Source organism: Neofelis nebulosa, chromosome 12 (assembly GCF_028018385.1).
Source record: "Neofelis nebulosa isolate mNeoNeb1 chromosome 12, mNeoNeb1.pri, whole genome shotgun sequence".
Lineage (NCBI taxonomy): Eukaryota > Metazoa > Chordata > Mammalia > Carnivora > Felidae > Neofelis > Neofelis nebulosa.
In genome coordinates this window covers 22740781-22766702 of record NC_080793.1, presented here as the reverse complement: position 1 = coordinate 22766702, position 25922 = coordinate 22740781, and the positions used below count along the sequence as shown (strand labels likewise).

At 35.4% G+C, this 25922-nt stretch overlaps 1 protein-coding gene across 6 annotated transcripts in view; it reads right to left on the bottom strand.

Moving 5' to 3' along the window:
- Window positions 1-6011: 6011 nt before the first annotated feature.
- Window positions 6012-25922, bottom strand: part of SHOC1 (shortage in chiasmata 1) — an 88362-nt gene continuing 68451 nt past the window's right edge. For 5 of the 6 annotated variants that reach the window (XM_058694556.1, XM_058694557.1, XM_058694558.1 and 2 more), the window contains 9 exons: window positions 25217-25395; window positions 23577-23694; window positions 22146-22257; window positions 20758-20879; window positions 16555-16648; window positions 13055-13186; window positions 10433-10582; window positions 8616-9570; window positions 6012-6250 (listed from right to left, as the gene is read on the bottom strand). In XM_058694556.1, coding sequence (XP_058550539.1) covers window positions 6150-6250; window positions 8616-9570; window positions 10433-10582; window positions 13055-13186; window positions 16555-16648; window positions 20758-20879; window positions 22146-22257; window positions 23577-23694; window positions 25217-25395 — 1963 coding nt within the window. In that variant the 3' untranslated portion in view covers window positions 6012-6149. Of the gene's footprint in view, window positions 6251-7422; window positions 7616-8615; window positions 9571-10432; window positions 10583-13054; window positions 13187-16554; window positions 16649-20757; window positions 20880-22145; window positions 22258-23576; window positions 23695-25216; window positions 25396-25922 lie in introns of those variants that run through there. The other variant, XM_058694560.1, reaches the window with a different exon arrangement.

The window sequence follows — 25922 nt, the reverse complement described above, 5'->3', positions numbered from 1 at the left end:
TGTCCATCAACTGATGAATGGCTAAAGAAGTTGTGGTTTATATATACAATGGAATACTACTTGGCAATGAGAAAGAATGAAATATGGCCCTTTGTAGCAAGGTGGATGGAACTGGAGAGTGTTGTGCTAAGTGAAATAAGCCATACAGAGAAAGATACCATATGTTTTCACTCTTATGTGGATCCTGAGAAACTTAACCGAAGACCATGGGGGAGGGGGAGGGGGAAAAAAGTTACAGGGAGGGAATGAGGCAAACCATAAGAGACTTAAAAACTGAGAATAGGGGCCCCTGGGTGGCTCAGTCGGTTAAGCGTCCGACTTCGGCTCAGGTCACGATCTCGCGGTATGTGAGTTCGAGCCCCGCGTCGGGCTCTGTGCTGACTGCTCAGAGCCTGGAGCCTGTTTCAGATTCTGTGTCTCCCTCTCTCTCTGACCCTCCCCCATTCGTGCTCTCTCTCTCTCAAAAATAAATAAACGTTAAAAAAATTAAAACAAAAAACAAAAAAAACAAAAAAAAAACAGAATAAACTGAGGGTTGATAGGGGTGGGAGGGAGGGGAAAGTGGGTGATGGGCATTAAGGAGGGCACCTGTTGGGAGGAGCACTGGGTGTTGTATGGAAACTAATTTGACAGTAAATTTCATATTAAAAAAAAGATTCTTGCACTTCTGTAGAGAAGGGAGGGAGAGAGAGAGAGAGAGAGAGAGAGAGAGAGAGAGAGAGAGAAAGAGAATCTCAAGCAGGCCCCATGCTCTGTGTGGAGCCCAGCGCTGGGCTTGATCCCAGGATCCTGGGACCATGACCTGAGCTGAAATCAAGAGTCAGATGCTCAACCACCTGGGCCACCCAGGCTCCCCTAGAGGGTAGATCTTATGATAGGTGTTTTTACCACAAAAAGTAAAAGTAACAAAAATAATAAATAAAGAAAATTAAAAAATAAAAAGAGGGTGGAAGGAAACTTTTGGAGGTGATGGGTAAGTTTATGGCCTAGATTGTGATAATGGTTTCAGAAATGTATACTTACCCCCAAACTCATTAAGTTGTACACATTATTATGTACAGCCGTTGATATGTAATACACACACACACACACACACACACATACATACATAGTTTCTTGGTTCCAGTTTCTCCTTTAGCAAGAACTTGATAAGACAGTACAAGAAACCATAGATGTCTCACTTAGGAATATAGCTTTGTCCTAAATATTAGCAAATCAAATTCAAGAGAAGATACAATCTGACAAAGCTAGTTCAATATATGGAAATCTGTCATTATAATTCATTACATAAGTGGTTTAAAGAAGAGCATCAATGCCAACAAGTCATTTGACAAAATTCAGTAGCTGTTCTGGATAAGAACTACATGGCTTAGTGAAATAGGAAGAAGAAGAAAGATGATAAAGATTTTATCAGCAGCAGTGGCAAATTTCATACTACATGTTGAAATGTGGAAGCATTCAGCAGCATGTTAAGAACAAAACAAGGATACTTTTTTTTTTTAAAACGTTTATTTATTTTGAGAGCAGGGGAGGGGCAGAGAGAGAGGGAGAGAGAAAATGCCAAGCAGGCTCTGTGCTGTCAGTACAGAGCTCAACATGGGGCGTGATCTCACAAACAGTGAAATCATGACCTGAGCTGAAATCAAGAGTCAGACGTTTAACCAACTGAGCCACCCAGGCACCCAAGACAAGGATACGTTCTATCGCTACTATTGTTCAGCATTGCTTTAGAGGTCTTACCTAATGCAGTGAGATGAAAAAATGAAATGGGGTAAACATTTGAGAAGAAATATCTATTTATGGATTATATACAATTGTACATTTTGAAAACTGATGAGGATATAGGAAAATAAATACTTGAATTTGTGACAGTGTGAGGGGCTGGCTGCATACAAAGTTTATGTAGAAGAATTAAAAGCATTTTCTACACTGGCAATAGCTAGTTGGAAATGGGCATTATATCTGATTTTGACTTTAAGGACAAAACTATAAAAATACTTAAGAATACACTTAACAAAGTGCAAGATTAATAGAGCGTTTTATTAACAGGGTCTAAAATTTGGGGATATTAAAACAATTCCATTAAAATGGAATCTTACTAAAACTCATATATAAAATTAATGGAATTCCTATTTTTTTAAAGGGAAATTAGTTAAAATATCAGAAGGTTCATACGGAAAATGAAGTGTACAAGAATAGTTTTTAAAACTGTGTGTGTGTGTGTATGTATGTATAAAACATGGGAGGGTGAAACATGCCTTAATGGATATTAAAACTTACTTCAAGATGCTGAATCAAAACTATGATTTTTAAAAAATTAAAAAGAAAATAATATTGTGGGATAGGAATAGGCAACAGCTTAGTAATAGATTTTTTGTCTATTCAGTAGGAAAGTATCATTTACTTAAATGGTGCTGGCATTATTGGCTGTCCATTTGGAAGGAAATAAAATTGGCCTGTATTATGTAAAAAAAAAAATCCAGATAGGTTAAAGAAGGATAATACAAAAACATTAGAAGAAAAATTAAGGGAATAGTTATATAACTAGGGTAAAAGAGGTCTTCCTAAGCAAGGCAGGAAACCCAGGAGGGGAGAAAGTGTGTACACTTGACTATATAAAATTTAAATAATGAACTTAAATAAACAAGCAATTCAATTTAAGTATTAAGTTTAAAAATCTTGTATGATAAAATCATAAGAAACTGAATAAAAAAGCAAAAATCAGAAAAACATGTACTTTTTCAGTCTTCATTTTGGATTGCTCGTTTGCACTACCTCCCACCCCACCCCAGCTCACCAACCGAGGCTGCTCTATTTATTGAAATTGTTGTATCCCTTGTTTGAGGGCTGGCTTATTATCTGGGGAGGATAATCAAGCTATGACTGTGAGAGGCAAGGCATGGATCACCCTGGTGTTGATTTCCATTTGTACCCTGAGTCTCAGTGGCAAGGGAAGGAGTATCTATGTCCATACTCAGGTGGAAGGGACAGCTGATGTTCTGGTGAGGCCTATACAGTTAGGGCTGAACCTAGAAACCTGAAGTAAGGTGGTTCAAAAGCCCTCAAAAGTGAGCAGCACTATCACCAGCAATGGATCTAAGAGCAAGTAAGTCTCTTTAGAACATGAAAAACCTCACTGGGAAATGCTCTCAGAGAAAAAAATCGAAGTTTCCATTGCAAGAGCCAACCTGAGAAGGTGGGGCTGTTCCAAACAATTCCATGTAACAGGGTATTTGGGAGGCTGGACTGACACTTTTGGTCCCCTAACAAGGGCCTAAGAAGACCCTTCAGGCTTCCATGGATCAGCCCAACCTGTTATGTGACAGTGGCTCCCAGGGACTGCTCTGATGGAGCAGAGCTCACTTTATCACTGTTCCCTGACTCCTAACACAAAACTTCCTTCCCAATAACTCTGACAGAGGCTGTTCCAAGGCCCAGGCAGAATATGTCCTTAAACAGCAAGCGCCGTTGAGAAATGCCCACAGGAAGACTCAGTAGGGAAGCAGGGAAGTAGGTGTTGATAGCCTAACCTCAAGGTTTGCCACAGTCTATGGCCTATGAAGAAATTCCTCTCCTTTGGAAGCTGATTAAAAGTAGGATAAAGGAGATCTGCAAGCTGAGAAACCTTAGCCTTACCTTAGTTAGAAGCAATCCTTCCAAAACTTTAAGTAGAACAGAAGTTCCAATTAGATTTCCAGAAATAGTTTCTCTTTAAAGTCTCCACTCCCTACATACCCAAGCAAAAACCCAAAGCAAAAAAAGTATAACAAAGAGGAGAGTAGTGGGAGGAAAGTAAGAGGTGATGTTAAGTTAAGCCTGTTTCAAAAATGAGGACGTGATGGGGCAACTTAACTCAATCAGTTAAGCGGCCGACTTCAGCTCAGGTCCTGATCTCATGGTTCCTGAGTTAGAGCCCTGCATGGGACTCTGCTGACAGCTCGGAGCCTGGAACCTGCCTCGGATTCTGTGTCTTCCTCTCTCTCTGCCCCTCTCTGGTGAATGTTCTGTTTCTCTCTCTCTCTCTCAAAAATAAATAAACATTGGGGGAAAAAAATGAGGACGTGATTAACAGTATCAAATATGGAAGAGAGGTCAAGTAAGGTGATATTGAGTGTCTCTTGGATCTAAAAAGATAGAGGTCAATTTTGGGAGTAATAGGGTGACAGTTTCAGAAGGCAGGACCGAGAGTATGCGTATGGTCTTCAAACATTTTTGCTGGTGTACCACCTGTAATAATGTCAAAAACCCATTATATCTCTTTTAGAGATGACACATAAAAGTTTTATTGTAACTTTGAATAGTTGCAAAGAATATAATTTTATTAGAAATTCTGACATTTTAGAATAAAATTATTACATCTTTTAAAAATGTATTCAGGGGCACCTGGGTGGCGCAGTCGGTTAAGCGTCCGACTTCAGCTCAGGTCACGATCTTGCGGTCCGTGAGTTCGAGCCCCGCGTCGGGCTCTGGGCTGATGGCTCAGAGCCTGGAGCCTGCTTCCGATTCTGTGTCTCCTTCTCTCTCTGCCCCTCCCCCCTTCATGCTCTGTCTCTCTCTGTCTCGAAAATAAATAAATGTTAAAAAAAAAAAATTTAAAAAAAATGTATTCAATGTAGTATAAATACCATAGTAATTAGAAAGCTACAACTGTCCATTAAAAAATACACAAGGACACTTCGGTGGCTCAGTCAGTTAAGTGTCCCACTCTCGATTTTAGCTCAGGTCATGATCTCACGGTTTGTGAAACTGAGCTCCACTTAGGGCTCTGTGCTGACAGCGCTGAGCCTGCTTGGGATTCTCTATCCCTCTGTCTCTTCACACACTTCTCACACACACACTCTTCTCAAAATAAATAAACTTTAGTATATATTTACAAACTGTATTCCAAAAATACTGTACTAACAATATAGGAAAATATTCTTTCTCCAATATGCTGACACTGAATATTATTTTGCCGATCTGATAGGTGTTCTGTTTTCCTTTGCATTTGCCTAATCAGTAATGAAGCTACATATTGTTTCAAATGTTTATTGGTTATTTTTGTTTCTTCTGTGTAATATCTATTCATATATTTTGCCCACACTTCTATTAGGTTGTCTTTTTTCCTATTAATTTGTAGGATTCTTTGTATATTAGGAATGTAAATCTTTTTTTATTATGTAGGTAGCAAATATTTTCTTAGTAATTTGTTTTAAATTTTTGTTTATGAAGGCAACCATTTATTTATTTTAAAAAATTTGTTTTAATGTTTATTTTTGAGAAAGAGAGTGAGCATGAGCAGGGAGGGAGCAGAGAGAAAGACGGACAGAGGATCTGAAGTGGGCTCTGTGATGACAGCAGAGAGCACAATTCGGGGTTCCAACTCACATGAGATCATGACCTGAGCTGAAGTTGGCCACTTAACCCACCCAGCGATCCAGGTGCCCCTGAAGGTAACATTTTAAATAGGAAGTTCTCTAACATTAACTTTGCCCTTTCTTGGTGATGTAGGGTCAACTCTGGTGATCTTAACTTCTTGACTTAAAGGGTCAGACTGAGATGGAGGCTCATTTAAAAAAGGCTTGCTGGAAGAAGGGCTCCTGGGTGGCTCAGCCGGTGTCATGATCTCGCGGTTTGTGGGTTCGAGCCCTGCGTCGGGCTCTGTGCTAACAGCTCAGAGCCTGAAGCCTGCTTCGGATTCTGTGTCTCCCTCTCTCTGCTCCTCCCCTGCTCACACTCTGTCTCTATCTCAAAAAAATAAATGAACACTAAAAAATAAAAAAAAAAATTAAAAAGGCTTGCTGGAAGAAAGGTGGGAAGTAGCATGGCTTTCAGAAGACAACTAAATATCCCTTTTATATATATATACTAAAATGTATATATTGCTATTGTTCTAAAAATATATGTTGTAACTATTGCTCTAAAAAAAAGCTTTGCAATGTTTGGGTGAATCTGGAAGATATTTGGATGTTATGACAATTATGCTAATTAGAATATTTTACTTACAAAGATGTAAACTATAGGGCAGAATATATATTTTGAAATTTTAATATGGATAACACCAAGAACATCTAACGACAGAATTTTCTTTAATCAATGAGCAAATCTATCATTTTGTTACTGGATTTTCATCAAAAACAAAGGAATGTGACACAGAACACTCTTTTCTTTCAAAAAAACCTCAGACGAGTTTGTCCATCAACTCTACCAGGGACTTTTTCATACACTAGACGCCGTTTTTTGAATTGTGGTAGTTGTGAACACATGAGATCTGTTAAAAGGAGAAAAAGGAAAACCATTTTATTTCTGACATAGCTATTTTTTCCAGTTATTCAAGTGCATCCTATCTCTTCATCTATCTACAGAGTGTTAAAATTTCCAAACTGAGATAAAATGACTATAAAAATTACATTTTTAGCATAACTGCACCTGTACCTAATGGCCCAGTACTGATTAGTGTCATGTATACATATTGTATACTCATGCTTTGCACAAATCATTAAATCTCCCTGGATTTAAGACTCCTTCATTTAAGTTTTCACTCATTAAGCCTGTTCCTTAACTCAAATCTGTAATGTTGTAGAATTTATCCTGAGGTCTGATATGTGATAGGTGGTGATCATGTATGACTCACCTTCTATGACTGTATTAAATATGACACATTAGCCTGAAATATCCTAGATTTGGATACTTACAGAGGCTGATTGATTAAATCAGTAAAAAAGTAGGCTAAAATATTTAAAACTGTTTTGGTAATTATTCCTGGGGATATAATCTCATAATTACAAGATTTGGATGCCATTATAAGCATATTTAAAAAGCAATGTAGTCTGTAATTGTATCATAGAGGTCACAAATACACATCTGTAATATAAGACAAATAGAAAATTATCTTGAGGTTATGCCAACGGCTTTGGATAAATTGTCTAGGGCTGCATTAACATCAATTCTAAAAGTGTTACATCTTAAACAGTGGAAGGTAATGATGTGCTATGGGAAACCACAGTAAAAAGTCAAAAGTTTCCATAGTGTTAATGATACTAGTATCAAAGATTTATGTGACCTGTTTGAATAAAATTATTTTTTGGAAGAAATTTGAAAGTGGAAAAAAATATTTCTAGGCCATTATTTATTTAATATATGATTGAAAAAATATATTTATAACTAAGTTAATGAATTAAAATGTAGGTAGACATTTTACTATTCCATCCATATCCCTAAAAGTTTAAATATTAAAGTTATTAGAGGGGTGCCTGGGTGCCTCAGTCAGTTAAGCATCCAGCTTAGGTTGAGGTCATGATCTCACAGTTCACCAGTTCAAGCCCAGCATCAGGCTCTGTGCTGACAGCTCAGAGCCTGGAGCCTGCTTCAGATTCTGTGTTTCCCTCTCTCTCTCTCTCTCTCTCTCTCTCTCTCTCTCTCTCTGCCCTTCCCCTGCTATCTCTCTCTCTCTCTCTCTCATTTAAAACATTAAAAAAAGTTATTAGAAATAATTTCTAAGATCTCACTGAGAAAATGGGAGGATTATCTTATATACTGGGATACCCTATGTTTAAGAACATATAGTAATTCACATACTTGATTTGGTCCAGGATGGAAAAAAAAAATGGAATTTTCATTCAGTTCATTTATGAAGCTGGAATAAAGTTCATGTCAGAATGTGACAGCACAAATAAAGAACACAACAGGGTAATTGCATTTTGAATGTAGATAATGAAAAAAATAAATATTAGCAACCATATTCAACAGCATATTAAAAGAATCACTCTTCAAAAGCCAATTAAGTTTATCACAGAATGACAATTATTATTTAATATTAGTAAACCTGTTAATATAATCATTGACATTAATGGGGCAATGGAGAAAACATGTGAGATTTTCCCCAATAGGTGCCAAAAATGTTTGGATAAAATTCAGCATCTGTTCCTCACAAAAGTTCTTACAAAGTTAGGGAGATAATACCTCTCATTAAAATCAGGAACAAATTTTATTTATTTTGAAAGAATGAGTGATTGGGGGAGGGGCAGAGACAGGGAGAGAGAGAGAAACCTATGCAGGCTCTGTAGTGACAGTGCCACACAGGGCTTAAACTCACAAACCATGAGATCATGACCTGAGCCGAAGTCAGACGCTTAACCAGCTGAGCCACCCAGGCGCCCTTAATGCTTAGTTCATCTAAAGCTACAAGAATTTGACATATTTTGTTTACATTTATTTTCTTAGATGTCTATAATTAGAATTTTGATTTTCTTTTTGACCCCAAAGTTAGTGAAGATTTAAAAAAAAATTTTTTTAAGTTTATTCATTTTTGAGAGAGAGAGAGAGAGACAGAGCATGAGCAGGGAAGGGGCAGAGAGAGAGAGAGAGAGAGAGAGGGAGAGGGAGACACAGAATCCGAAGCAGGCTCCAGGCTCCGAGCTGCCAGCACAGAGCCCGATGTGGGGCTCAAACCCACGAACTGCAAGATCATGACCCAAGCCAAAGTCAGACGCCCAACCAACTGAGCCACCCAGGTGCCCCTAGTGAAGATTTTTAAGTATAATAATTCAAACAAACAAAAATTCTTTTTTTAGTTTAGAGATGGTTCTTTTAAAATTACATCTGCCAGTAGTTTTATTAACTTTAGATAGTGTTACCTGGTAATGATTTTTTGTCTCCTGAGTTAGATGAAGATTCAGAGTGCCTTTTCTGTCCTAAACATTTCCCAGCTCTTTGGTGGAAATAAAGACTGCTGAATTCTTTTTGATTTACATTAGGATCAGAAGCACACAATAAATCCATACTGGGGACAGATGGTAATTCTCTCCAGAAAGTCTTTTTAGTCCCAGCATTTGACCTTTGATGAAGGAAGCTTTCTACCTCATCCGATAGACATTTCTGCTGATTAGGGAATAAATTATCTTTCTGAGAGTACCATTTGTCACATGTAGTCTGCTTTTCACCATATTCTAAGTTGAATGAGTGATTCTGTTGTTCCCATACATTTTTCTTGAAGTTCCAGGGAAGAGGAGATTGAGAGCCTTCCAGTGAAAAGTTAGGGGTACATACTTCTTTATTTATAGGTCCTTTTGCAACATGTGTTCCCTTTTTCTGATTATTTATAAAATTAGGGGCAACTCTCTTCTGAGTGTCAATTGGTGATATTATATTTTCACAGTTCATTTGTGTTAGATCCAAAGAAAAAACATCTGACTCTGAATCATTCCAGTTTTGAAAGGAGTTACCAGCCATGTTCCTTGATCCTATATTAATTAGGAAAGGATTATGTACTATATTAGGATTACAACTGGAGTCTTTCCGGTAGCTGGCTTGATTATAAGAAGTCACAGGTGATAAAATGCATGGCATTTCTCTGAGTTGCGTAAGGGAAGAGTTATAGTTTGAAGTGATGTTTGTGTCTTTGTGTACTGTGGCTCCTATGTCTGAATCCTGGTATTCATTATATTCTTGAAAGACAGAGTTTGAAGAGCCAGAAGCTGAACTGGTAATGGTACTAGCCTGATTCCCGTTTTCCCGAGGTGATGGAATTTGAGGTGATTTTGTTATGGAAGAAGAACTAATCTTGAATAAGGAAGTGATGCTACAAAAATGCTAAAAAAATTTTTTAAATTAATGTAATACAAATACAATATACACATCAGTCAAGTAAATATAAATAACAGCACTTATCTATATGGAAAGAAAGCAAAATATAAATAAGTAGGGTATTAAAGTGATCCATGTAATAAGAACATAACATAATTAGGCTCCATTAAAAGAAAAACTTATGATTTGTATTTCTTTTCTAATCACTTGTAATAGAATTTTTAGTTACACAAATTATACATGAATGTCATTTGCTTGATAAAAAATTAGAGTTTTTACCATAAGGCTAAAGTTAAAGTTCTCTTTACTACTATAATGAAGGGCATCAGGATTGTTTGGAAGAGATCATGTAAACACATATGAATAGAGTATGTGACTGCATATTAGTGGGCACAATAACATTTCAAAATAATTTAAAGTGTGATAAATGGACTGTACTGAATTATCTATATAAGATAGGTTTAAATGTATAATGTGATTGGCAGTCAATGAGGATTCTATAAGAAATTTAGTTCAAGTAAATTATTTTTTTTAAGTTTTTTAAATTTATTTTTGAGAGGGAGAGAGTGTGTGCAAGTGGGGGAGAGGCAGAGAGAGAGGGAGACACAGAATCTGAAGCAGGCTCTGAACTGTCAGCACAGATGAAGGGCTCAAACTCGTGAACCACGAGATTATGACCTGAGCCTAAGTCGGAGGCTTAACTGACTGGGCCACCCAGGTGCCCCTCAAGTACATAATTTCTTTGCTATGTGAAGTCCAAAACAATTAAACTTGGATACCTCCATTTTGAAAATGTTTATGGCAAAAATCAATACTCAAATGGAAAGGAAATACATTCATATAAGAATATGGAATTCAAATAACTAACCTTTAAGACTTTTCCTGGAACTTCAGGTAAAAGTTCCTGAAGTTGACAAAGAGTTGCTAATAATATCCAGTGCAGTGATGGTCCTTTATTTAACATGAGCTGAGCCACCAATGGGTTAATACATGGAAAGTCAAGTAAGTACATTTCTTCCTAGAAAAGAGTTGTTTTTTTTTTTAATTAAAAAAAAAATTTTTTTTTTAACCTGTATTTATTTTTGAGACAGAGAGAGACAGAGCATGAATGGGGGAGGGGCAGAGAGCGAGGGAGACACAGAATTGGAAGCAGGCTCCAGGCTCTGAGCCATCAGCCCAGAGCCCAACGCGGGGCTCGAACTCACAGACCGCGAGATCGTGACCTGAGCTGAAGTCGGACGCTTAACCGACTGAGCCACCCAGGCGCCCCCCTAGAAAAGAGTTTAAAGGAAAAATCAGCCACTGGTCCTTTGGAAATAACCCATTTTATTCTGCTCAATCTAGAAGATTAAAATTTTTGTCATTGCACCTACCACTCAATTTGAGATGCTGGGGAAAAAATATGGCTAGTAGGGAAAGAAACTTCTCTGTCAGTTAGAGTTCATATGCTCTCAGGGGCACTTGGGTGGCTCAGTAGGTTGAGCATCTGACTTCAGCTCAGGTCATGATCTCATGGTTCATGAGTTCGAGCCTAGCATCAGGCTCTCTGCTGATGGAGACAGCATGATGCCTGCTTTGTGCATGGAGCCCACTTTGGATCCACTGTCTCCCTCTCTCTCTGCTCTTCCCCTCCCCCTCAAAAATAAATGAAAATATTTGAAAAAAAGATTCACATGCTCTCAGAATTGGGAAATATCTTAAAGTTCATTCATTTCAATCATTCATCCAAAAAATTTGTTACAGTTCATCTCCTTCAAATGACAATTGTATTATATAATGGTAGATTTTCTTTTCTTTTTTCAAAAAAATGTTTATCTTGAGAGTGAGAGCACGAGCTGGGGAGGGGCAGAAAGAAAGGAGAGAGATTCTCAAGCGCGAACCGTGAGATCATGACCTGAGCCAAAGAGTCCAGTGCTTAACTGACTGAGCCACCCTGGCACCCCTCTAATGGTAAATTGTCTAATGAAAACGTTTTCAGGGACTTTAGTACCTCAAGATTTCTTTAGCTCATCCTTTGTAGGCCATATGTTACTATCACTATTTAATTTAAGATGAACCATGTTTATGACATCTAACAGATGTTGTAGTTTCAGGAAAGCCTTGCTGTGAAGAGTAGAGGAAGAACTTCTATCAACCAGAACTGACCTTGATGGTCTAAAAATGTGTTCCAGAGAGATCTCATAATAATCTAGAAATATAGCAGCCATCTTTTATTATTGCCATATTCCCTCTTCTTTCTGGATATACTGGCTTTTTGCACCCTCTTTGATAAAATCAAATGACAGACATGTGAGTAGATTAGACATGCCTTGGTAATAGGGAAACTGCAGACATATACACATCCCATAATTAATTATACCCATACTTGCCAATAGTACTATGTTTTGCTTAGGCATATAAAAATTCTGTGATTTAATATTCATGAATATTTTTTAATGTATATGAATACACGAATATTTATTTGCTTTATAATTTTATTTTTTGAATAGGCAAAATAGGCACATGGTTCAAAATTCAAAGGGTACTAAAAGATGTGCAGTAGGGGTGCCTGGGTGGCTCAATCAGTTAAGCGTCTGACTGTGGCTCAAGTCATGATCTCATGGTTTGTGGGTTCGAGCTCCTTGTCCAACTCTCTGCTGTCAGTTCAGAGCCTGGAGCCTGCTTCAGATTCTGTGTCTCCCTCTCTCTCTCTGCCCCTCCCTCACTTGTGCCCTCTGTCTCTCTCGAAAAATATATAAATAAACTTATCAAAAAAGGTGTACAGTAAAAACTCTCATCTTCCTGCCCCCTATTACCCCAGTTTTCCTCTCTGGAGATAACTAATGTTATCATTTCTTGATAGCATTATCATGATCTCTTCCAGAGATATTTACTTACAAACACATATAAATATTAATTTCCCCTTGTTCAAGTGGTAGGATACAAACTGTATGCCACAACTTCATTTTTCATTTAATATGGCTTAAAGGTCATTCCACGTTAGTAAATAAAAAGCTCTATTATTCTTTTTTTATGGTTTCATGATTTGAATATATTAAAAAAATAAAGGAAACTGAGATACAAGGTTGGTATGAGAACTTAGACATATTATGCTTAACCTGAAGGAATTTCTAAAAAGTTACTATTCAATCTTACGAATATTTTACAACTCTACTTTCAGTTTTGATTATGTAACTTAATTACTGACAAAGGCAATGATGGAATTTTGCTATTATCATACTTAGTACTCTTAAATGTATAAATTTATGAATTAGAAAAAGTTATGTTTTAAAAATATTAGGCATTAAAAGTTCATTAAAATACTTCTGTCAAGTTGCAAAATACCCATGATTCTGGAAAATGATCTAAATAAATATTGTACATTATGGTTACTGTTCTATATGCTCATGCAAACATTATAGGACAAAAATATGCAACCAAAAAGAGAATTCAAGTCTATGTATCTATACTTGCTTTGCAAATATCTAATTTACACATATAGGGGATGAACCTTAGATGGTGAAACTTCAAGCCAGGATTTATCCAACCATTCATAAGGATCTCTCTTCGAGGTCATTAAACTGTGATCAGCAATTTGTCGAACTATCAGTGCAGCCTCTTCCACTCCTGGGGCAAGTACAAGCTAAAATATATTTTCTATATGTTAGATTATAGGAAATATTAGGGAGCAAAATATATCTTGCAAAAACTGTTTGTAATTAGAAGAAAAAAGCCCTGATTTTAACCTTTGAATATAATTTTAGATATAACTTATTAAAGTATCTATGTGAAATCCAGCATATTTTGTGAGACTAAGCAATTTTCTTCCCTTCTTTAAACGTGATATCTTTATAGTTTTCCAATTTTTGGAACTAAATTTCTTTTTTTTTTTTTTTTTTATTTATTTATTTTTTTTTTTATAAATTTTTTTTTTTTTAATGTTTATTTATTTTTGGGACAGAGAGAGACAGAGCATGAACGGGGGAGGGGCAGAGAGAGAGGGAGACACAGAATCGGAAACAGGCTCCAGGCTCCGAGCCATCAGCCCAGAGCCTGACGCGGGGCTCGAACTCACGGACCGTGAGATCGTGACCTGGCTGAAGTCGGACGCTTAACCGACTGCGCCACCCAGGCGCCCCGGAACTAAATTTCTTTACTTCCATTTGGCATTTATTAATAATTTGTTAAAATAACGTATTTGGTTTTATATTTCACCTATGTTAGAAGCAAAGCAATTTAGATTATCATTAATAATATTTAATATTTTGCTTTTCCAAGTTAACTCTAATAGTTACCAAAAATAAGAATTTTAAAAATATACTGCAAGCTTTTTCAAATACATTTTTAAAAAAGGATATTTACAGATGAAGTTGATGTGTATTTGAAAAGAAAAAAAGTTTTGATTTAGAGTATTTTGGGAATTGTTCATCCAACATTGGCTTATTTGATACTATGCTCTGTGTACTAAACTTTAAAAAAAGTTTCTTAATATTTCCTACTTCCTGTCTTTCAGTTGTGTTTTCCTCCAGGCCCTTCTCTTTCGAAATGCCAGCCTTTTTCTTCTGCTTTCAGTTCTATTTTTACCTTCATCTTTTAGATTCAGTTGAAGGAAGTATAGTCCATGGGTTAGCAGTTTAATGTGGATAGAGAATACTGCCCTAAACAGTCATATCTTAGAAATATAAACACCCTGTCCTGTAGTGAAAATTCAAGAAATAGAGACTGTAGAAACCTTATAAAATCATTATGACAATTTTTTATTTCACAAGAAGAGTAACAAATACAAGACTGTTAATACATACCTGTAGGGAATACATGTATTCTAAAGAAGGATTTTCTTTAAACTGTATTAAGTACATATAGAGTGTATAGAAACAACACTGTTTGATTCCAAATTAATTTTATTTCAGTTTTGGATGTTTTGAGAAGATCCGACACATTTATATAAATGTATAAAGGCACAATTTTATGGTGATGATAATGAATATTACCTTAATTTATTAAAGCAAGGATTCTGGAGCTCATGGCTAGGCTTTGGGAGATTCAGAAACCTCCTAACATTGTTTTCAAAATTTTGCATATGTGTTTATCTATGCATTTTTCTGCAAAATGAGTTCATAAAGACATTTATAGACCTTTTTTTGACATTAGAATAAAACATAGCCTAACACTACTAGCAGTATATTCTTTTAGTTTAAGAAAATGTACTTAAACTTTCTCATGTTTCTTTTATGGCTAGGCTCTTCAGATGCCTGAAAAAAATTTTTTTAAACCCATAACTGATGTGCTCTAAAAAGCCAAAAACTATATTACTAAATACAGTGAGGTAAAGCAACAATATATTCTAAAATAATATGAGTCTAGGGAGCCCCTTTTATGTAATAATGTCATTAAGTCAGAAGAATGGGAGACTTGAGTATTGGTGACATATTTTAATGTGTTTTGATTTAATTTTATTTAGTAGATGTTTGTTGAATATTTTTACTGTGTATAAAGTAATGTGCTAGATGCTATACATTTTACAAAGAAAAAGGGCCTAGTTTTTACCCTCCAGGGTGGAAGGTACATGAATGAATACCTTATACTATAATAAAGGCATAAAGTGCTCCTGGGAGAATGGGAGGAGAGATTTATCCCGAGAGGGTATAACTTGGGAACATTTTTTTAAAGTTTATTTATTATTTTAAGAGAGACAGAGACAGCACGAGCGGGGGAGGGGCAGAGAGAATGGAGAGAGAGAATCCCAAGTAGGCTCTGCACTGTCAGTGCAAAGCCTGACGGGCACAAACCCTCAAACCATGAGATCATAACCTGAGCCGTGTAACTGGGCACATTTCTTAAAGGAGGCAGTGTTTGAGCCAGGCAAAAACAGACAGAACTATGAAGGCTGGTGGTTAGTGGGAAGGAAGAGACAGGCTGGGATGATATGTTAGTGCAATGGCTTAAAGGTGATAGTGTGGTCATTCATATTCAGGAAATGGTGAGTAGAATGATGCTAAAGGAAGGATTACTAGGGGCCAAATTGTGAAATTTGAAACCAGCTGAGTTTGATCTCTCTTTCAATAAAGTAGGAAGCTATGGAAGGTCTTGTGAGCAAGAAAATTCAATGTAACAACAACTATTTATCAAGAGCCTCCTACGTACTTGGCACTGTGCTGGGTGCCAGGAATATGAAAACAAGTAAACATGTTTCCTTTCCTTCAGGAGCTTACAGCCCAGGAAGTGAAATATTCACAGCTGTATTTCAGAAATATAAGTGATGTCAATATATATGATGCACTGGAGTAGGACTAGAAATAAGGACATTAGTCAGGAAGTTGCTTAAAACTCCAAAGGCCTGAATTTGGGAAATAGCAGGAGTAGGATAGAGAGACATGTTCTAAAGACTGATTACGTTACAATAGTAACCTACTACTGATTAGGTTACAATAGTAATGCCATAAACTACGTTTGGGGAGAATGAGAAGTTTTGTTTTGGAAATGCTGAGTTTGAGGCACTTGTGGGATATTCATGTGAAGATTTCCAGTAGGATGCTAGAATACAGGTACAGATCTAAAGAAAAATCAGGAAATTTTTAAGGATTATACTCAGAAATGAAAGCTAAATTTGGGGGAATGTCTGAGTTTATTAAGGAAAGAGTATAAAGTGGTAACTGAAGAGGACTGAGCCCTGAATTGGGGGAAGTGTCTAAATTTCAGAGTGGGACATTGAAAACAAAGAAAAGACATTGGTTAGAGATGATTACAGCAGATAAAAAGAGTGTATCTTTCATAAGCAAACATTTTCGATCAACAAATATTTTTTATTCATATCCTGCCAAATAGTAATTAAGAGATAAAATATGACTTTAAATTCATTAAAGGCTTTTAGAACAGAAGTTTAAGTGGAAAGAATATTTATTAATTTGAAAACTGTTAAAAGGCTTTTAAGAATTTTTTAGTTTACTAGCTGGGCACTTGAGTTTGAGTATAATTTTGGTTTATTAAAACAAACATGTAAGAAAAGAATACCTTTACATCCAGTTCTTCTGATTTTAGCACAAATGAAACCAAAGCTGCGTAAATCAGTGCTAGATGATGAAGTGCCTTTTCTGTAAGATGGTACCTAAAAAAGATTATATTACTATTCTTGTACTCATTTGATGTCTGATTCTACTTATTAGAAGTTCATTTTGTTTTGACATTTCATATTATTAGAATAATCTGGCTAAATAATGCTAGTGTGGTAGGCTCAGCATTCTTTTGAAAAGATGGCTCCACCTCCATTCTTTAACAATCCAGTTAAATCTAGGGGATGCTGAGAGTGTGTCTGAGGAGAGTTTAACTCATACCCTTACTGACTCAGGGATGACTAGCTGACTGACACAAACTAAAATATTCTATCTCCCTGGCCAAAGTACCAGGTTCAGATATGAACATGTGACCAGAGCCAGGCTCACTAGAATCCTCCCTGGCTCTTTTTCCTGAACTGTTAGAAAAAAACGCTTTTTAAAAAGATCATTACCCTACATGGGTAATCATATTGCAGTATATAAATGCATAAAGTCAGCATGTTGTAGACCTTAAACTTACACAATGTGGTATGTCAATTATATCTCAATTTTTTAAAAAACTACTTTTTTTCTTCTTCTATGGTTATTAAGCAGATCAGATGTGAGTCTTAAGCTTTGGATAGATATTTCTACCACCTTTATCCACTTTAAATAGCCTAAGAAGCAAAAAGGAAATTTATTGGCTCATATTACTAAGAAGTCCAGGGAAGACACTGTCGGATCCAGGGTCTCAATATCATTGAGATAAGGGCTCTCTTAATTTCTTGGCTCTTCTTTCCCCAGCTAGTTTCTTTCTCAGGTGAGCTATTTCATAAGAGTGACCAATAAGAGTCACTCACTGTGCCTAAACAGTACAAACAATGTGGTTCCTGCTGAACACCTGCTTTCCTTCTTGGAGTCTAGAATTTTGGTATGTGCTAGGCAGACAGTGCCTACTTGACCAGTCCTTAGTAAAAGCCCTGGGCAGTGAGTCTCTAGTGAGTCTCCCTGGCAGATGATATTTTATAAGTGTTGTCACAACTCTTTGCTGCGGAAATTAGGCACATTCTGTGTGACTCCACTAGGCTAGGATTCTTGGAAGCTTCCTTCTAGCTTCTTCTGGATTTTGCTCCATGCACTTTTTCCCTTTGCTGATTTTGCCTTGTAACGATTTACTATAATAAATCATAGCCATGAGTCCAAGTCTATGCCAAGTCCTGTGAATCTTCTTATCAAATCATCAAACCTGGGAGTAGTCCTCAGGAGTCCTAACACATTTTTCAAGCAGGAACTAATGATATGAACTACTAAGGTAACTCAAGCAATTTCATTTTGTATGTTGAATTTTCCTCATTTGTTAAGTTGATTAAGATACTTCTTAAATGTTTTTATAAATCTAAAAATACAGAGCTGAGATACCTAGAAGTCTGAAAATAATTACATTTTATAATAACATCTTATTGTGAATAAACAGCTCGTCACATCCTGAACATAAAACTATCTCAGGCTATTACATAATTAGTGGGGTTTGTTTCCCTGAAAATCTGGGTAAGAATAAGTGTGAATCTCCTCTTTTTTGCTTGTACTTCAATTGCACCTCTAGAACATAGGTGGAAAGCAATCTAAAAACAACTTAAAATTTTTTTCAAAACAGTTTTATCTCCATAATACTTCTAAGATCTTGATAAAGCTTTAATGCTTTATAAGCAAGTTCCAAGCTTAAAATGCTTCAGAGACTTTACTAATATTCAAAATGAAGATTTTAGATCTAAATTATTATTTTTCTTTTTCAATTCTGGTAGAAAGGAAAAGCAAGGTTAAATGACTTGCCAAAGGTTATTGTTAATAGAAAAAGGAATAAGAACCAAGGAGTTTGGACTCTTATATTCTAACTTAAACTTATTTCCACTTAATAATAATCATATACAAAGAGCTCAGAACAGTAGATAAACAAAAATGGAGTCAAGCAAAAAGTCAATAAAGAAAAAAGTCACACAGGCCATGTCAAATAAGGTAAGATGTCTCTACCTTCTATAATAACTAAATTAAATATTTTTTAAACTTCTACTGTGAGTGATGTGGTATGTGTTGCATGATAACTGTAGAGATTTAAAAAATGAATGAGACTAGTTTTCAATTTAGTAGGAAAGATGCATTCATTCAGTCAAGGAATATTTACTAAGCATCTATCATATGAAACAATATGAGGTGCCATAAAGCAAGTACTCTAAAATGATAATACAAAGCAAAATGTGATAAATATCAAAGATGAGGAAAAGACAAAGAGCTAAGGAGTTCAAAGGATGGAGAGGTCACAACTAAATATCTATTTGTACGTGTGAGTTGGAGGGGGGGTATTAAGGAAAGACTGAATAGAAAAAGTGGTATTTGGGGATAGGTTCTGAAAAATAGGCACAATTTCACCAGATGAAATAGTTAGAGGAAGTAGAGAGTATCGTAGAAAGAGAGAAATGTATTGGCAAAAGTAGAAGTAGGAAAACCAGGAGTATATTTGCAAGCCAATGAGAAATCCTTCTAGCTGAAATGGAAAGCAGTGAAAACTAAGCTGAAAATATAAGTTGAGATTCTACTCTGAAGAATTTGAATATTAGGGTGAATAGAATGTATGTATTCAGTAGATAATGGGAAAGTCAGTGAAGGCTTTTTATCGGAGTGAAACAGTAACAGCCTGGTTTTAGGAATATTAATTGGATGTCTGACAGATTATGGAGAGTAACACTGAGAGCCATCTGGAGGTGGGAAAGCAGTTGGTAGTCTATTGTAACAGTCCACATAAAATAATAAGAATCTGAACTAAGATGTTGGTAACATAAATGGAGAGAGGGGATTGATAAAAAAAAAAAAGAGATAGTGGTTAAATCTATAGGATTTGTTTTCTAAACTTGGTGACTAAAAGAAAGGCAATGGTCATAAATAGCTAAAGGCAGAAAAGAGGAGATATTGTTTTGAAGAGGATAGAGAATATAATAAATTCACCTTGGAACATGTTAAGTTTGAGAGGCTATAAAATATCAGGGTGGAAATATTTAACAGAAAAGTAGAGATACATGTCAACAATTTCAAAGAGAGACTGCAGCTGCAGATGTATATATCATAATTTATATGCAGAATGATGGTGACTGAATCCATGGGAATGGGGAAGATTTCCAGTGGATCAAATAGAAGAAAGAAGAGAATTCAAATGTATCTGAAGACTGGGACAAGGAAGAAGAGGTACAGACAGAGAAAGAGTAGTTAGAGAGATGGAAGATCAAAACATTGACTCATCATAGGACTGAAGGGCTTCGAGTAAGAAGGTACTGACAACAGGCTTAAACGCTTTAGAGCAGTGGAAGATGAAAATATTTTTGGAGCTGATCATGAGAGAGCCATGAATGATGAGTTGCCCTGAGAGACAGAGATGAGTACAGATGTAGGAAGAAGACCCAGACTGCAGAGAAAAAAAGGAAGTAGAAGCAGTGGGTTCATAAAATGTAGAGATGAGAGAAAGGAGAGACATATAATGATAAATTAAGCCAGTGTCTCGGCATGGATTTTTTTGTAATTTTTAAGTTAAGCACATCAATGACAGAAAGTATAGAAAGATGCTATTTAAAAAATTTTTTTTTAATTTATTTATTTATTTTGAGAGAGAGACAGAGAGAGCAAGCAGGGGAGGGGCAGAGAGAATTCCAAGCAGGTTCCACACTGTCTGCACAAAGCCCTATGTGGGGCTCAAACTCACAAACCGCGGGTTCATGACCTGAGCTGAAACCAAGAGTCGGACATTTAACCAACCAAGCCATCCAGCTGCCCCAAAAGATGCTATTTTGTTGGTATATTTAATAAGATTTTAGAGACAGTGACTTAATGACACCTTTTAACATACAAGTTCAGAAATAAAAAGTAATAAAAAATGACACTTAAAGCTGCAATTCTTAGTGAAGTAGAGGAGGGGAGGGTGATTTGCACAGAATGTCTAGGGGAAATACATCATCTCCCAAATCCTAATTCCTATGGGCATCCCAAATTCCTATGGGTATGGCTCCTCCACCTGGAGGATCCCTGACTTAAAGCGAACTAGATGAGCAAGTGGAAAATTTGCATAACGATTTTTATTCAAAGAAGAGGACCAAATAACTTAAATATAAATGTAACTTTGGATAAAGAAATGTTTACTTACTCTGAGTTTAATGTTTTTTTGGTATATAAAATTAGCCAACAATAGCTGTACTGGAATGATAATGCCATCAGTCTCATAATGATATTGTCCGATGCCTTCTCACAATTCAATTCTTTTAGGTCCTACCAGAAAATAAATAAAATAAAAAGGTTCACTAGGTTGAACAGTTGTTTTGAAGTTATTGTTACCCTATTTTAAGAATCCATGATATATAAATTATAACTTGAGAAGAAACATGAGTATGGGCTCCCATTTTATGGAGAAATTAAAATCACACTGGAAGTAGTAGGGGGAAAATTAAGTAGTAGATGTCAAACAGCGAATGACAGCTTAAGCAAGGACAGCTCATGAATCTCCCAAAGTCCTAGATACGAAGAAAGCCGCCTACAGAGTGTCCCTATTCAGGCAAGGTCCTTTATAGATAGAGATCTGGCTACTCATAAGGGTGAAATAAAATACATTTAAAAGTCCATGGGATAATCTGCACTGATTGCTTATTACTTAAGGAAGGAAGCAGTCAATGGACTTCCAGGAATTGCTCTCTAATGGCCTATCAGTCCCTTTTTCCTTTAACACAATTAAATTCTATAGAGTGAATGATTCAGGAAATGTCTTACTCTGACAGTAAGTTATGTAACTGAATTAAAAGTTTTCCTAAACAGTATTTCCCCCAAATAATTGTTTTTTAAAAACTTCAAATATGTAAGACATGGTATCTCTCAAGAAACCCTCTAATAGAGCTTGGTGTTTCCATCATATAATTCCATATTGTTAACATTTGCTCATTAAATCAGACCTATGTTATCATAATCTTTGCCATTAATTTATAGTCCATACCATCAAACTTGGTTTCTGCTCCCCACTCCCACCCTACTGAATTAATTTCTTTGTACTCCAATCAAGCAAACATATCAAGGAGATTGTCAAGAATTTGTAAATCTTAAATTCCAAACTATAGGGATTTTTTTAAAGAGAATCTTTTTTTTTTTTTAATCAGCTTACTTATAGGTAACCCCCACTTACTTTAGAGGAAATCTCATATCACTAATCATGGATTAATATACTACCACCTGTTAAGAAGCATAGTAGCTAGGATTTGATTTTTCAGGTTTTCAACACTATAATTGTTCTATAAATATATTTTAAAATAGGTCAATATATAACATTAAAGATTCCATATTTGCTTTGTCCTCTTAAAGTATGTTAAAAATTATAAGGCATTGAAGAAGTTTGGTAATAGTAATTTTGTATAGTGATGATTTTAGTACTTGTGGTCCATTTGCAAAGTTTTGGAAGAAATCACTAATATTATAGTTAAGCTCTCTATAGTAGAGCTAATAATAAATTACACAGATATTTGGCTTGTATTTCTTACTGTCTAGTTTTACCTGCAAAACTATGGCGGTGTATTCATCAACTGTCACCACTACATAACACTCTGTACTTCCAAAGAGTTTCAGTGACTCACTGCAGCTTCTCTCCACTAGTGTGATATTATAGCTGTAAAATACCATATTTTTAGGTGACATCATGAAATGACTAAGAAAAATTCTTTTGTTTTATTATTTTTTTAATGTTTATTCAGTTTTGAGAGACAGAGAGACACGTGAGCAGGGGAGGGGCAGAGAGAGAGAGGGGAGACACAGAATCCGAAGCAGGATCCAGGCTCTGGGCTCTGAGTTGTTAGCACAGAGCCCAACACAGGGTTCAAACCCACGAACCCTGAGATCATGACCTAAGCTGAAGTCGGCCGCCCAGCTGACTGAGCCACCCAGGCGTCCCAGAAAAATTCTTTAAGAAAGTCTGTATTGTCCTCTTGCATATTAAATTAACGACTGCACTTTTTCTTTCATATATCAATTTATTCTACTTTATAAATTTGAGGAATTAAATTATGATTTATTCAGTATGTATGAAAAATTCGTTAAGATGTGCATTGCCGTAGGTATTTTACTAAATATTACTGCACATAATACTATTATAAATGTATTGACCAATTTCTTCCAGCTTTTTAAATAATAATTCATGAAATCAAAACATTCTGTAATACACTAAAACATTCTGCATTTATCAGAATTTTCTTTTCTCTTTCCTTAAAACTGGCCTAGATTTTAACTACCTTTTGTAAGCTCATAGTTTTCTGTGAATGCCCCATAGCCTTAAGATTTAAAAACAAAAGCATGGAAAATAGATCTGTATTATTTATTTATTTATTTATTTTTAGATCTGTATTTTAATTAATGTCACAGCTCAATTATTCCTCCTTGATATATAGCCCAATGTCTAATATTTCTGTGACAACTGGTATGCTGTGATAAAGTGTTTTATATGATTTTAAAATGTTCAGTGCTGGTCTGACCTCAGAACTTAAAGTCTAAAAATTTGAGAATTTATTTAGAACTTCATAGTCCTATTTCCCAGGCAGTATTTAAGGCCCTCTAAATAAGAACACTCATTCTCCATATTATCAATGACCCAAAGATATGACCATATAATTCACAGAAAAAAAAGGCACATAAAGTGTTCGTACTTGCTGGTAACAAAAGAAATGAAATTAAAATATAAATTTAAACAATAATGAAACATTTTTTTCTCCACAAGATTGATGTATATTGCCAAAAAAAGATAACATTCAGTAATTGTGATGGTGTACTACAGGGAGAGAAGTGTAACTTGACATAAACTCTTCGGAAAACTATTCATATGATATAATTGCAGGCTTGAATCAGAGAGAAATAATAATACTGCATATATAGCATAATGGTTAGTCATTTAGAATATATATACCCTTGCTAAAAGTTATGAAATCAATAACTTACTTGGATTCTAGCAACTGAAGAATTTCTGGAGTATTAAGAAGTCCTTCAGATGCAAAAAACACATATGGAACCTGAATTTCCAAAACAAAACCCCCAAAACTATCCAGCAAGGTGCTTCCTAAATGAGAGAAAGCTTATAAATATTTGTTTCTCATCTTTCAGCTCTTTCTCTTTTTTACTAAACATGAGAATAACAAGTGTATGTTCAAGGAGCAGTATAAAAATAAAACATATTCACTGTAAAAAATCAGAAATCAGAATAAAGAAAGGTCTGAAGAATAAAATAAAAAGCATATGTTATCCTATTACCTAGAAATAAAACACAGTTAACAGAATTTACTAAAACTACTATATGATACAGATCAATAGGAAAATAATAAATACCTCAATAGATAAATGGACAAAGGACATTAACAGGCAATTTACAAAAGAATGGCTATATAAGATCAATTCATGTATGAAAAGATATGGATAATCAAGACATTAATTATCTATAATTAATTAATTATAATATAACTATAAAATATTTTCTGCCTATAATTCTGTCAAAGACTTAGAATAATAATACCTACTTACTATAAAGATATTGGGAAAAGGATTCTCTTGCACTTTCTGCACAAATATGAATTGAGATAGCATTTCTGGAAGCGTATTTGACAATATGTAAATGTGTATATACTTTTGACCCAGCAATTCATTTCACTTCTTAGAACAGTATATAAAATTATATAATAAACTACTATAAATCTTGTAGTACAGTAGTGGAAAACTGAAGTGTTGTAAATGCTCCAAATAAGGAATGGTTGAATAAATTAAGTTCATCTTCAAGAGACTGAAAGAAGCCTCTACCTATAAACTAGGATGCTTTTATCTTTTCTTGGGCCCATGTTTCAATTATTTAATCAATTTAACATTTAATCCTGTTTATCAAAAATTCCAAAGTAACCATTATGGTGACTGTATTTTTAGAATTGAATTAGAATCTCTCAGAATTCAAACTTCCCACTCAGACTTGAGGTGGATAGAAAGTAATTTATGGCAAGTATTGAAAGGAATGCCCTGGGACTAAAAATGTACAGGCTTTTTTTACTTAATGGATGTGAGAATTTACAATCTGAGTCATGTGAAGCTTAATGGATGTGAGAATTCACAATCTGAGTCATGTGAAGGGTTGCTGAGAAATACAGAGAAGCCAAATGATATACAAAGTGGTTTTAGAGTCTTCTCTAAGTGTCTGTGTGTAACTTTTTGTTGCATATTAAGTTTTCTGAATCAGTCAACATACTACAACAAAATTTCCCCTAAAATTCAATAAAAAATACGATATAAATGAGATACAAAATACGAAATGCGATATAAATACAAAAAATGCAATATAATCATAATTAAATTGGGCTATTATAAATAAAACCTAGAAGGTAAAGAGATGAAGACAGATATCATCAGTAAAGCTTACTTTACAAATGAATATGAGGTAAGAGGGAAAGAACCTGCCCAACGTCACACCCGAGTGGTGAGGTTAGAGCTTGAACTCAAGTCCTCTAATGCCATAGCTCATTCTCTCTCCACAGATTAGAAACAGAAAACAGACAATTTCCATTCTACCTCAGCAACAAAAGGACTTTAGTTTATATCCTTACTCTTTAATACTGTGTCTGGAAGAATCACTTTAAAGGCCATGTGAGGAATATTCAATTTCTCGCAGTGTTTAGTCCAACAAGAGTTTTCTACAAAATTGTATTCCACCACAAATGAGAAGTTACTCCAGGGGAAATCTGCTCCAATGTATTGATTATGTGCAACTACACAGGAACTTGTACTGAAGACAAAGGAAAGCCAAGAAAATGGAATTATATTTGTGTCATTATTTACTTTGAAGGCTAAAAAGATGACTGTTTTTGGCTAGTTTATTCTTCTCTAGTCTGTGCCTGCTTATCTTGGAAAGGCACTGGTGTATTTTCTGTTGATTTGTTCTCCAGTTGTGCTAATCTCTCTTTATCTTTCCTTTTGATGGTCATACATTTTTTTTTTATTTTTTAAGGATTTTATTTTTAAGTAGTCTCTGCACCCAATGTAGGGCTCAAACCCATGATCCCAAGATCAAGAGTCACATGCTCTTCTGACTGAGCCAGCCAAGCACCCTGATGGTCATACATTTTTTTAAAAAAACAGGACTACTTCACATCCCCAAATGCAAAGGACTATTAACTGAGTCCTATCAATAACAGACAAATCACCATGAGAAATCAATCTCATTCTCTTATACATGTGAGGTTTTCATCTTTGAGGATCTATATAATAGAATATTATCTGACAACTTTGAAATGGTTTTTCTTTTTCTCAGTG